Genomic DNA, 12080 nt, shown 5'->3' with positions numbered 1-12080 from the left:
GCAGCTTCACACTTGTTCAGTAGCCAGTGTAGTTCAGCTCCGAGAGCATTTGTCAAGGTCACAGGCTCAGCGGCCGTTGCTCAGGAGCTCTGTGCTGCATCCACATCAGGCTGTCACCATGCTGTGCGGTGGTGCATTTCAGAGAGACGCCATCCGTACCATGTAAGGGTTTGGAGCTGTGAGCTGGGGAGCATCCAGAATTCCCCGTTATCACCTTGGGCCACTCCGTGAGGTCCCTTCTCAGGCCAAACTCTTGCAGGTTGACGGGAGCGGGTGCACCGTTGTTCCACCCACGGCTTTATGTCTCCGAGACAGCAGCCAGTCCTAATGTCCTGGGCAGTGCGGGGAGGGAGGAGGCGAAGGGAAGTCCTTCCATCTCTCACACACATTGCTTCTATTCTGGGCTGCTTCTTTCTTTTACTGTTACCCCCACTCCTCCCATAGAGATGCCCTCACCAGTCAGGGGCTAACAGTTGCCTGAGCGGGCATAGAGAACCCTGCCCTTGGAGGCACCTCATTGACCTTCCCAGGAAAAGCCAGGTTCCAATCAGCCTAGGGGAATTAGGCACACAAATCCCATTATTAATGACCTGACTTCATTAGGCTCCTTTAAAAATCCTAGCTCAAGAGTCCAGAATGTGCCAGGTTCTGCTCCCACTCTAGCCTATACTGTCACCATTCTGCTGCAGCCCCTGTCTGAACTGTGGTCAGATCCCATTACATTTGTCCAGTCCTCGCTTCCTCCTGGGCATAGGTGAGAATGTGCCAAAAGTGCACATCAGAACATGCTAGAGTGCCACCTTTGGCATGATAGGTAAGAAACTTGCAGGTAAGAACAAACTTTTGTTGTAATGGGAACATGCAGAGTTAGAACAATAAGGATTAAAACCCCCGAGTGTTTTGGAAGGGATATAAATTGTCATGCATCACGGTATATGCCAGCCTCCAAGTAACAGGGGTCAGGAAGAACCTTTCCCAGGGGACAGGTTACTCCCCATCTGCCTCCTACAGGATTTCTTGCACCTTCCTCTGAAGCAGCTGGTACTGGCTGTTATTGGAGGCAGGATACTGGGCTCGTTGGACCGCTGGTCTGATCCAGTCTGGCAATCCCTGTGTACCATTATGGTATCACTGTAAAATGAGAGGAGCTCCTCTTCTAATGTTTGGTTAGGGTGCAGGCAGCTCTCCTGAGCTGCAACAGAATGACAGCTAGGCCTTCCTAGAGGAGTTGAAACAACATGGGGTGTGTTTGGTTTGTTCACTCTGATTTGGGTGCCTGCCTGTTAAAGCTCTGCTCTTGCTCCTGTTGAAGTCAGTGGCACTATCCCCATTGCTTTTAGTGGGAGCGGGAGCAGGCACTACATTCTCAAACGTATCCCACACTTGGCAGGCCCAGTTCAGGTGCTGGGCACTGTCAGCTACTCTCCGCTTACATGGTTATTGAGGGCACTCTGCAGTTAGCAGGGTCAGTCCGAGGCAATGTGGGATCTCCTGTAAGCTTATGTACAGCTAAGAGAAACCAAGGAGCATGTGAGCTCTGTAGTCTCTCTATAGGTTGTACAGTACCTAGCACAATGGGTCCCTGATATATGATTGGGGCTCCTAGATGCTGTTCTAACACCAATAATAAAATAGGTTCCAGTCAGGCGGCTTAATTAATGGATTTTAGTTCTCATCTCCATTGATTGGTTTCCCCAGATTTTATCTAAGTCCCAGCACCATCCAGCCATCATTTCTACCCTGCAATCAGAGGCGTGACTGCAGCCTGGGTAGATAGAGGTGTAGCTAGCTCCAACAACAGCAGCGGGGGCTGCTCAGCAGTACGGGCTGCTTGCATCTGTACCCAGGGTCCTGGGTGGGCCTGACCAGCCCATGTTGCTGCAGCTTCACTGCGCCGATATGTGTTTCAGTCACACCTCTGATGCAGTGTAGGCAGACCCTGTGAGTTTGAAACATCTACCCAGGACTGGCAAGATCATGACCAAATACCAGCAGTCTTAGAAGTAAGCTCATTTTTTGGTGCCCTATCTCACAGTGTATTCCATTTGTAGCTGGCTGCGTTCACCCCTTGCTCTTCATCTTCTCTGAGCAGGACTGTTTATCGGCCACCCCCCTCAGCATGCTATGAATTGAACTTCACTCCGTATCTGTCATTGGATTTCGTGTACATTGGATTTCATTGTATTCCAATGGATCTCCATTGATTTTTAGCCACCATTTCCATGTTTTATTTGCTTTAGCTCATCTGTCTAATAAAAGTGTATGTGCAAAATGGAAAAGACCATTGTGTTTGTCCTTCATTGTGTTGTCTCTTTGCATGTGTGTATTTACTTTTTGTGCTGCTGCTTTTAACATTTTTGTTTAAACAGTTGAGCATATTTTTGTTACTGCTGGTAGAGACTTATTTAGAACCCTATGGGAAAGCCATGCCTTGGAGAAGCCTGAAATGCATCATCTAAGATAAAACCATTGGCAAATTATCCTTCTGAGCCTGTGTAACCCACAGGTGGGTGCGCACTAGGTCTCCCGCGGAGGTCACAAGACGGTTACAGCCACAGCTAGACAGCCGTGATGCTTGTTAGTTCTGGAGGTCCCTGGGTCAATCCTTGAGGAGTCAGCCAAGATGGCGTCCGTCACACAGGCACCTTCGTCAGATCTTAGCCTGGTTATGCCATCCGTAACCAAAGTCCCGCCCTCACTGCATGCTTTAACCATGTTGTAACGGATTTGGGGGCTAACCGGGTTGTCACTAGATATGCTCCCCAGTTGTAACTAGCAATAACAGAGCCTTATAGTGTCCCAGAACTCCCTGCTTACCACTAATCTCTTTTTAATGAATTAGGTAAGATGAGCTCCCTTATAACAATCTGCCTGGTAACTGGGGCCCAATCCACCGGTTGTTGAAGCCAATAGGAATCTTTCCAGTGACTTCAGTGGATCAGGCCCCAGGTGCCCTCTAGCTCCCCCTTTTGGTACATCAGTGGACATGCTGCAGAGTAACTCTGTCCTAGTCACTGAAATGCTGAGATATTCCGACTCTCTGGAGAGCGATGATTTCCCAAAGGCAGATTGGGATCTGGAGCTCCATCATCTGGCCCATCCATTCTTCCTGCTAGCTCATGGAGACAGACCTTTACACCCTCACTGAACTCCCTACTGCTGCTCTGATTCTGTGAGCACCTCCATGCCTCACCATCCCTAAGGCCCCTCCTGTGGCATGAAATGAATCCATCATTCATTCTCATTCTGGCCTAAGCTTTGCCCTCATATGTGCAGCCATGGGCTGTTCGGTGCAATCCCAGCTATGCTTACAGATGGCCATATCAGCACGTAAGGGAAAGAAAGAAGAGATGAATTCTTCAATGCCTCATTCCCCTGGAGATCTGCCATCTTCAAGGCCAATGGGAGGGAGTTCGGTGGATGGAAGCATCTGCATAGCTAGGATAATGCTAGTTCTTCTCAGTGCAGCTCAAAGCAACAAGTTTAGAGTTCCCCGAAGTCTGACTGAGCCAGAAGGAGAGATGTCATGGAGGGGACAGCTCCTGCTTGTCAGAAAGCCCTCAAAGCATCCCACCCAACCTGTCCTGAATGCGGGAGGAGAATTCCTCACATCGTGGGGTGTCATGAGTCAGGTTTGCCCATGACAATCAGGTTTGAAAAGTGCTGTATTCAGTGACATGGTGGCAGCAGCATTTGTCAGGGAATTGTATCTTGCTTGTTTTTGAGCTCCTCTGTCCTTTATTCTTCAAGGAGATTCAATCCCTATTCTCTCTCGCCCGCTCTTTCTTATATTACAAACATAAACAAAGATAATAAAGAGTAGTTGATCTGATGGTGTGGAAGCCCACCACAGGCAACAAGCCAGAACAAAACTTTGCATCTGGCTTCCCTCTGGCTCTTTGATGCAGGGGCAGACAGTGGGGGATTGTCCTGTCCCAAATGCACAGTGCTTTGGGCGGAGGATGCTCTGAAGATAACACCAAGTTGTACCCTTTGGAGAGGAGAGTCAGAGTTTGGTGCGAAGAAAAGCTGGCAGCTCTCCTGTGCAGCTAAGATTTGGCTGAGCTGACAGGACAAGCAAAGGCAACAGAGTACAGGCAACTTGCATTACCAATACCACAATGATCTAGGGGACTAGTCCAGGGGTAGGGCAGGTGACTGGGAATCAGGAGATGTAGGTTCTGATCCTGAGCAAGTCACATCTCTATGCTTCATTTTACCCAGCTCTATAAAGGGGATAATGATACTCACCTGCCTTCGCGAAGCCCTTTGTCATCTTGGGGTGAAAAGTGATAGATCAGAGCTGAGTTGGCTGCCCTAAGGCCCTGCCAAAGGCAGTGAGAGATGGGGCTCAAGGCAATCCCCCAGCTCAGCACTCTGGAATGTCTGGACCCACGTGTGGATACGTTTCTTGCCATCCAGGTCCATCTTGTTAGAGGTGAGCTCAAGCTTCCAAAGTCTGGGTCTGGAGTCAAACCTTCCTCCGAGCTCGGTGTGTTCTTGGTGGGATTTTGGCTCAGACCATTATTAATGGCCTGTGAAATGCAGGTACTGACCCAGGTCTAAATTCCTCCAGGGTGCATTGGGGGTGCAGTGAGTTTGGGCCATTCCTGTGGAAGCAGTTTCCAGCGTTGGTTTGGTGGAGCTACCGTGATGGTTCGACCCAGCTGCCACCATCTCTTGTTGGTTCTGCCCCTTTCCCTTCCCTCCTTCTGGGTTATTTCCTGTCCAGTCTCTCTCTTTTGTTCTCCATATTTTCCCTTTCCTTTGCTCTGCCCTCTAGCTGCTCCCTTTCTCAATTCCCTCTTGGCCCCATGGGCTCCATGCTGCTCAGCTAGGGATGCCCCTTGGTGGCTGTAGGAGCAGACAGCAGCTTGAACTAGCAGACAGGAGCCTCTTGGAGGGGACACATCCGGGGTCAGGTAGCGCTTCTCCTCTCCACCCATGGCCTAGTCAGTGGCCCTCCATGTGGGGAAATTCTAGCCTAAGTTTTCATCAGCCTCACCTACAGGATGGGCCACAAGCTGTCAACCGGATTCACCATCTGAGTCTTTGCTCTCTGGAGCGTTGTTATTAATAATCCTCAGCATTTCTATGGCACGGTAGATGTGCCAGGGGTAAGTTAGTGCCAGACAGATAAAGAGGTTCCTGCTGTTATGGATCTGACAACCACCATTACTATGTACATCCTGCAGGGATGCCAGGTCCTGCAGATCCAAGAACACAAGCCTCTATCATTTGAGCTAAGAGAGAGCTCTTCCAGCAGCTAGCAGTAGTGGGTCCCTTAGCCTATCTCAGGGCCAGTCACTAGAGGGCACCCTCACACAGTCTCTCACATACACAGTCTACCTACCTACCTTTTGAGGTATTTACCTGACCCACTGTAATCTCTGATCTCCAGTACTACATATCCCCCAAAGTGCTCGTAATCTCTCACTTGCCTTCTCCGGGGGAATTATTTCCAGTTGGTAGCTAGAGGGAGGGTTTCGGAGCTTGGGGTTGTGTATCCCGTGACTAGCAGGCAGCTTTTCCTGCTCTAAAATGTCTCCTTTTCTTCTCTGCAGTTGTGTCAGTTCACTGCTCCGGTCCCTCACCTGGCTGTGTACACCGGTACCTCTGTTCCTTCATCTCCATCAACTCCGCACCCCTCCTGCCACATCCCAAACAACCTGCCTTTCCAATCCCCTGGACACATCGCTCTGCCAAACAGCACTGTCTGCCCCTCACCCATTAGCGTAGCCCTGGACACCACCCCCTGCTTGGAGAGGAAGTGGGACGCCAATGAGTCTAACACTAACCACTTTCCTTCTATCACTGAGAGCACAGAGATCTCCATGGACTCTGAATCGGGCACTTGCAACAGCCAGGTGCCAGGGAACGTGGAAGCCAAGGTACTTCCCAAATCCCGGACGACCTTGTCCTTCAGCAGGTTCTTGAAACGGGGATGTCTAAACTCACCGGTTTTTGCCACTCTCTCGCCGAAGTGCCCGGCTGTCACCCACGGAAAGGTCCAGCCACTGGATGACCTGGAACAACAACTGCAGCAGAAGTCCAAAAAAGTGACCAAGTAAGTACACCTGTGGTGTGTGAAGGAACTCAGCTCTGAGTGATTACAGGCAGCCAGCCTGGGTGAGAGGGACTCCCAGGTAGTGGTGTCTGCACGTCTTCTCTCCGCCTAATTATATGTTGCACTCTGGCAGCATGAAGGGGCCTCCCATGGGGCAGACACGGCCCCTGAGAACATCTGGGTGGGCCAGGTGCAGCGGGGGATGTGGACAGAGCTCACAGTGCTACGGCTCTGCTCTCAGAGAACGGGATTGCGAGCCGTAGGGGATAAATTAGCACAGCTCTGAGATGGCTCTAACACGGGGCACTGAACAGTCTCAGAACATGGGGCGTGCAAAGGTGGGTTACCACCCCACCCCTCCCTTCCGGCACTGCACTCAGCGCAGGGCCAGAGTAACTGAGAATGGCGCGCTCTGTCTCTCACCGACGAGTGGAAGAGCCCTGAGAAGTCAGAGGGTCTTGCCAAGATGCCTACAACTTCTGAAAAGCTCTTCAACTTGTCAGAATTTTCAAATAAGGAGACGGGGGGAGGGAAAGAGGGAAATACCCAGCAGGCAAATGCCCCCTCCCACAACACCACCAGCCTTTGGGGCAGGCTCTCAGCGATGACGATCGCCAGAGGCTGCAGCTGGTGAGCCCCGGGGGGAAGACCCCCAAGCTCAGCGGTGGGAGGAAGGGCAGAGATCTCTCCCAGCGTTTCCCAAGCCCCCAGCTCTTGCTTAACTTCTCTAGCCAGGCCCGGCCTGCTGTGCCTAAACCAGTTTCACACCCGCTCCCAGCCAGCTAGCGCCTCCACCTGTCCATTGTGTGCGTGAAACCATCCATCTCCTCTGCTCTTTGGGCCCACAGAAAGCTTGTGGATGGGGTGGGCCTGGGGATGACACCCCAACCCTGTAGAGACAAGCTAGGAAGCCAGAGGAACGACACCCACATTAGCTAACAGAGCGGCCCCAGTTTCCCTTTCAGCCCAGGGATAGGGAGGTTGCAATTCTGCATTTCTGCCACTGCCTGCTGGTGCGGGAGGCTACAGGTGAGCCTCACCTGCAGGGCCAGCTGCCTTCCCCTGGATTCAGAGCTAGCCCGGCAGGGCAGCAGCCCCCAAGGTAAGCCAGTGCCCCGGGCCCGTAGCTCTGCAAGGGAGGGGGCTAACTCAGCAATGTCACTCACTTTCCCTGCCCTGTGCCCTTCTGACCCACATTACATGGGCTGCGGTGCCCACTGACAGCAAATCCCCATGTCAGCCTGCTGCTTGCAATGCTCCTGAGGTGCCCTGTTGACAAGGCTGCACAGAGGAGGGTTTTTTTCGGGGGGGTGGCTGGGACCAAACCTGAAATGGAGCCTCCCCCCCAAAAGAATTACCACTGAGGGGAGGACTGGGGGGTGAGCTGTGTGGGTTACCCCTGCGCCTGTAGCGGTGGCTTGGCTCCTATCCCATGGGGCTGGGCTCATCTCCTGCCCGGGTGCTGAGACCTGGCTCGCAGAGCTGTGACGCAGGTTTGGGCCAACTGCCCTCCGTTGTGACAGAGGCCCTTGTGGGGCAAATGTTCGTGAGGGGCGCTGTGACCCCGCCTGGCAGGTCACAAGCCCGCTTGGTTTGGGGCCCTGTCAAAGGGTTCCTTTTGCCCCTGGGCAGCCCTGCCCGTGGATTCAGCAGGGAGTCCATGAGAGTTCGGTGTGGAGGATTTGTGTCCACCTGCTCCGTGAGAACGAGCTGCCTGGGTTGTTGTGGTTCTGAGGCTCCCTGCACCCCAGTGCCTGAGCGTGTTTGACATACCCTACCCCTTCCTCAGGGTCATCGTCGTCTTTCCTCCTCCTCTCCTCCCTCGGACACAGCTGTATCTGGGGATGTAGTGAGGGATCTTCCAACCCTCTGCTCAGCGCAGACCTGCACAAGAGATGGGGAGATGGGATCAGTGGTTAGGACTTTAGCCTAGGATTTAGGAGACCTGGCTTCAATTCCCTGCTCCGCTACAGACTCCCTGGGTGACTTTGGGCAAGTCACTTAGCATCTGTCCCCATCTGTAAAACCAGGATAATATTGCCTCCTTACCTGCTGGAAGGATAAATCCTGTTTCCCCATGGCCCAAATGGGTAGCCCATATTCAGGGCCTTGCTGGGCTGTTTCTATTAGGAGAGGAAATTGATTGAGTCAGGTATTTGGTGCAATCCTGTTTATTTACAAGGAATGTGGACTCAGCCCTGTTTCCCTGACCACAGTAGAAACAAACAGCAGCAGGCAGTTTCCTGGCTCACAGTTTCCAAGCCTGCCTCTCCAGCCAGTCCTTTGTCCCACAGAGCTCTGTCTCTGCTCCCTCTCAGGGCTGCATTCATGACTGCTTCTCTCACTGTCTCCTGGCTTTTGGGTTCCTTTCACCCACACACAGCTGTCAACCAGTAATAGCTCCAGCCCCCATGTTTGCAATCAGTCTCCAGGGAAACACCTCAGCCCCCAGGGTTTAGCCTTGCTGTGCTAGTCCGTGCCTTGTGCAGTGGCTTCTACTGGGTCAGCTATCATTAAACAAAGGACACTTAATTTCTCCTTCATTGATCCAGCACACGAGTGCTTAGACTTCACCCAGAACTGTGACTGGTGGCAGCCATTAGCATCTTCCAACAGAGCAAAACATTAACATATCTGTGAGGTGCACAGAAACTATGACGATGGAGGGCTTACGAGTATGATAGACAAACAGAGCTGCAGGGACTGATGATGAGGGAGGGAGGCTGCTGACAGATACACACACTGAGCCTCCTCGGAGTCTGTATCCTTCCCGGTCATCTTACCTCATACAGGTCTCTCTGAGCTAATGTGTTTTCCTGCAAGAAGAACTGGGACTCAGGCCCACAAAGGGATTGTTTTACAGTCTAATTGAAAACCACAGCTCAGGAGAGCTTGTTTGGTTTTTGTGCGGCCTGTCTCCAGTCACAGTCGATCTTCAAATGATCCCTCTTTGTCCTGGTGTGAGCACTTTGTTCTTGTGCTGAATGGCCACCTTGACAATAGGCAGAGAGGGTGGCAGCATTGCTGGAAAGATCCAGCACTGGTTGTTGCCCTTAAAGACATTAGTGGGTAATGTCAGAGCAGTCTAGCAAGTAGGCCTCCCAAATCTGACTTCTCAGACTCCGCTGAGTTTCCCAATGCACTCCTATGGCTTTGGTTCCAACACCAGGAGGGCTCTTTCCCTAGATCTGGTTCAGATGTGACCCATGTAGGTGGAAGAACAGATAACAAGATGGGGAGAACCTTATGAGGTGATCTCAAGAGTTCCACCATTTGGGGTCAAAATAGTACAACACCAGCCTATGACCCAAGAGGTGTTGGCCTGGAGATTCCATCATCCTCACGCCTGAGCCCTGGTTCCCCCCCTAGCCTAAAATTAATCCAAATGGAAAGCCCTCCCCTGCCACTTTTAGGTCCATCTCTGCTCCTGACCAGGTAACTGAGCCTAAACTGCAAAAACAGACCCACAAATTCAAGACCTCTTAATTCACTTGACTGTGGAACTGTGGCACTCAGCACTTTTGCTTCAGTGGGGTTGGTATGTACATTCTCCCCTCTTCAAGCCACGTGGGTGTGTGTCCATAAAGTACGCTCTGAGAAATAGAAAAACTCAAAGCCAAACTCCATGCTGCGCGTTGGTTGTCTTCAGAAAGCACTTCAGAAAGTACCTTGTGTATGACGAGTTTTCATTTTGCAACACAGCTTCTTCCAGATAAAAGTGGATATTCCTCTGGAGAGCAGAATCTACCCAATAGACTCTGAGGAGGAAGAGGAGGACTGCCCCCGGGCTTGTAAGGACTCTGTGAAGGAAGTTATCTGCCCTTGGGAGAACTTTACAGAACAAGAGAAAGCTGGATAACAAGCAGCTCTTAAGGCAGACAGGATGTGACCTACTTATAAATGGATATTTTCTTTCCAGGCCCTGACTCTGCAAGGTTCACCACGTACAGTTCAATATATGAACCATGCTGCTAAAAAAGTGCATTAGAATTATGCTTCAGCGTCAAAGAGGCTCAAACCACCCTGGTTATGAGTAATAGACCCAGTCGCGCACATCTGTGTGTAATTCGAGAACTCTAAGTGTCTCCTGACCTATTTTCCTTCATATCTTTAGAAAGTCAGACTCATCTGTTACTGACTTTTTGATAAATGAATCTTATTTGCTGCCTTATAGCTGATAAAAATATGTCCTCGGAGATACTCTCTCACATGTAAGTAGTTTCTTGATCCTGAGATGTTGGTAAGAGCTGTGCTGGTGAAATGTAACTGTCTTGAAGGCCTCTCTAAGACTGGAATTCAGACTTTAAACATCTCCAAAGTTTGGGTGTCTTTGGAATCTGGGTTTGAGTTCAGGCCCATCTCTAATTATTAACAGCTTTGAATTTTAAAGCAATGTAACTTGAAGGCATCTGATGGCTGGGGGATGGGCGGGGGGATCTAAGCTCAGACATCCTCATGGGGCCAACTGTAAGGTAGATGGATTGGTATAACCAACTAGCCAACAATAAAAGTGAACCCCACAGAAAACAAAGAACTTCTTATCTTCCACTTACCTCCAATAGGCCTTCAGTGCCAAGATAGGCCTTGACACCCTGGATCCAACCACCCTTCCGAACGTTTGGGAAGATCGGGATTGGCCCTAGATCCAAACTCAGTAGATTGGGCCCATCTGAATGTGAAATTGATATGTTTTCCCACACCTTAATTGCATCTCTGCCAAGACTGTTAGAAATTACCTTCCTTGTACATCAAGAGAGTCCTCTTCTTCTCAGTTGCTACAGACGAGTCCATGTACAATGGCAGTCCCTAAACATGACTAACCTTGGGTGTTGTTTTGTAAATAGGCCACGTGGTCCGTAGGTGTTGGCGTTTTTTTGTATTTTCTAATGGTATGTGGAGATGTGTCCATGTTGATTTGAAATGGTTCAACACGCTGATTCCTACTGCAGCATTTAAAGTCCTAGCCTCTCCTACCCGCAATAACATGTACCTGATTTCCGTGGCTGGAAGTAAAGCTGCTGTTTAACGCATTGTACTTGGTTGAGCCCAATGCAGTTTGCTGCATTGGCTGCTTCAGCTGAAGATCTACTTTCGAGTCTTTCTCTTTAGTGATGGGCCGATGTGTGAATTCCACCCCCACCCCCCCAGTCCCCACCATAAAGCTCAGGCTGTTCAGATTCACGGTTCTGGCTCAGGCCCATCACCACTTGCTTTTGATTAACACAGATATAAAAGCTGGGGTGGGTCAGAGGGACACCAGTGGCATCACTGAATGGAGCCCAGCTTGGCAAGGCTGTAATAAGACAACGTCTCTTCTTTAATCTCCTCTGAAGGAGCTCATTTTTAAGGGTGGTGAGGGAAGGCGGAGGGGGGAGGGTCTCTGGAGCTCTCCCAGTGCCCCCCACCTGGCATGGTCCTGTCCTAGTGACCCACACTCTTTGCAGGATGTGGCTCCCTCAGGGCTTTTTCCACCCTGCTCCTGTGTCAGGTAGATGTGAGATGCTCCCTTCCCCCTCTTGGGAGCTGCCAGGCTGCCCACAAACAGAGACAGAGTCTCCTCTCAATGACCTCAGTGAAAACCAGGAGGGACCTTGCTGAAGTTGGCACCGGGCAAAATTGGTGTAAATGGGAGGAGAACTGGGCCCCTCATTTAAAGCGTAGTTCCCCCAGCACCACCCTCGGACCCTTTCCTGTGCATGGTCTAAGCCGTGGCCCGTCGGGGCAATCCTGCCAGATTTCACACACGCCTGGTCTCGAACCACACTCCTGCTGGCCAGCATTACATGCAGGGAGTTTTCTAATGCAGGGGTCCCAGCCTGGGCGTCACTGGGACCCTCCCTTTCTTTGCAACTGGGTGGGAAGGTTTCCCACAGCTTCTCATGGGGTCACAAGGCGGCCACCTCCAGAGGAAGATTCTGCAAGACTCTCAGGCCAGTCACGGTCCATGTCTGTTTTTTGTGAGAAAGTTGCTGCCCTCTGCTGGGCACTTTGGTTCAGTGCATCCAGCTCCTGA

The 12080-nt window shown here is 51.1% G+C and overlaps 1 protein-coding gene across 6 annotated transcripts in view; it reads left to right on the top strand.

The window, feature by feature from the left end:
- RGS9 (regulator of G protein signaling 9) overlaps positions 1 to 10867 on the top strand; it is a 71244-nt gene extending 60377 nt beyond the window's left edge. For 3 of the 6 annotated variants that reach the window (XM_044982153.1, XM_044982151.1, XM_044982150.1), the window contains exons 19-20: positions 5565 to 6067; positions 9770 to 10866. In XM_044982153.1, coding sequence (XP_044838088.1) covers positions 5565 to 6067; positions 9770 to 9926 — 660 coding nt within the window. In that variant the 3' untranslated portion in view covers positions 9927 to 10866. Of the gene's footprint in view, positions 1 to 2051; positions 2275 to 5564; positions 6068 to 9769 lie in introns of those variants that run through there. The other 3 variants (XM_044982155.1, XM_044982154.1, XM_044982156.1) reach the window with 2 other exon arrangements.
- Positions 10868 to 12080: the final 1213 nt, after the last annotated feature.

Source organism: Mauremys mutica, chromosome 12 (genome assembly GCF_020497125.1).
Source record: "Mauremys mutica isolate MM-2020 ecotype Southern chromosome 12, ASM2049712v1, whole genome shotgun sequence".
Lineage (NCBI taxonomy): Eukaryota > Metazoa > Chordata > Testudines > Geoemydidae > Mauremys > Mauremys mutica.
The sequence above is the reverse complement of the archived record's forward strand: the minus strand, read 5'-3'. Positions and strand labels throughout refer to the sequence as shown.